The sequence below is a fragment of the Eimeria tenella genome, genomic scaffold, assembly GCF_000499545.2.
Source record: "Eimeria tenella Houghton genomic scaffold, Eth_scaff3200, whole genome shotgun sequence".
Lineage (NCBI taxonomy): Eukaryota > Apicomplexa > Conoidasida > Eucoccidiorida > Eimeriidae > Eimeria > Eimeria tenella.
Genome location: NW_013543051.1, coordinates 2,999 through 3,605, shown reverse-complemented (window position 1 = coordinate 3,605; position 607 = coordinate 2,999). Strand labels below are relative to the sequence as shown.

General features: G+C 61.6%; 1 protein-coding gene across 1 annotated transcript in view; it reads left to right on the top strand.

Moving 5' to 3' along the window:
- Positions 1–59: 59 nt before the first annotated feature.
- ETH_00038185 (uncharacterized protein) overlaps positions 60–607 on the top strand; it is a gene marked incomplete at both ends in the record, with an annotated part of 2,805 nt that continues 2,257 nt past the window's right edge. Inside the window, one exon of the mRNA XM_013376198.1 lies at positions 60–327. Within this exon, the coding sequence (XP_013231652.1) occupies positions 60–327 (268 nt within the window). The remainder of the gene's footprint in view (positions 328–607) is intronic.

The following is a 607-nucleotide window of genomic DNA, read 5'->3' as shown; positions in this document are numbered from 1 at the left end:
CAGCAGCAGCAGCGGGAGGACCCGGCGCTGGGAGCAGCAGCAGCGAGCCCGCCGCGCCCATGTGCTCCCCCGCTGCAGCGCCGGCCCCCCCAGCAGCAGCAGCAGCAGCAGCAGCAGCAGCAGCAGGGGAGGAGAGCGAGTGCGAGCGGCTGTGGCGGTGTTTGCTGTCTCCTTTTCTCGCAAGTGCTGCTGCTAGGCCCCGCCTTTTTGCTGCTGGCTGCCTCTTTGCTGCAGGAGACACTCTTTTTAAAGTTAATGTTTCTCTTCCTGTTTGGCCAGCAGCAGGAGCAGCAAGAATCGGACCCTCCACCAACATCCACATCGACCGTGGGCTAGGGTTTAGGGTTTAGGGTTTAGGGTTGGGGACGCGGGACCGCATGGCGAAGTTTTAGGGTTTAGGGTTGAGGGTTGGGGGCGCGGGACCGCGTGCCGAAGGTTTAGGGCTTAGGATTTAGGGTTTAGGGTTTAGCGTTCGGAGTTCAGGGTTTAGGGTTTAGGATCTAGGGTTTGGGGTTGGGGTCGCGAGACTGCGCGCCGAGGGTTTAGGGTTTAGGGTTTGTGGAGGCTGTCGTGCGCCCTGCTGCGGCGGAGTGCGCTGGAGTGGCTA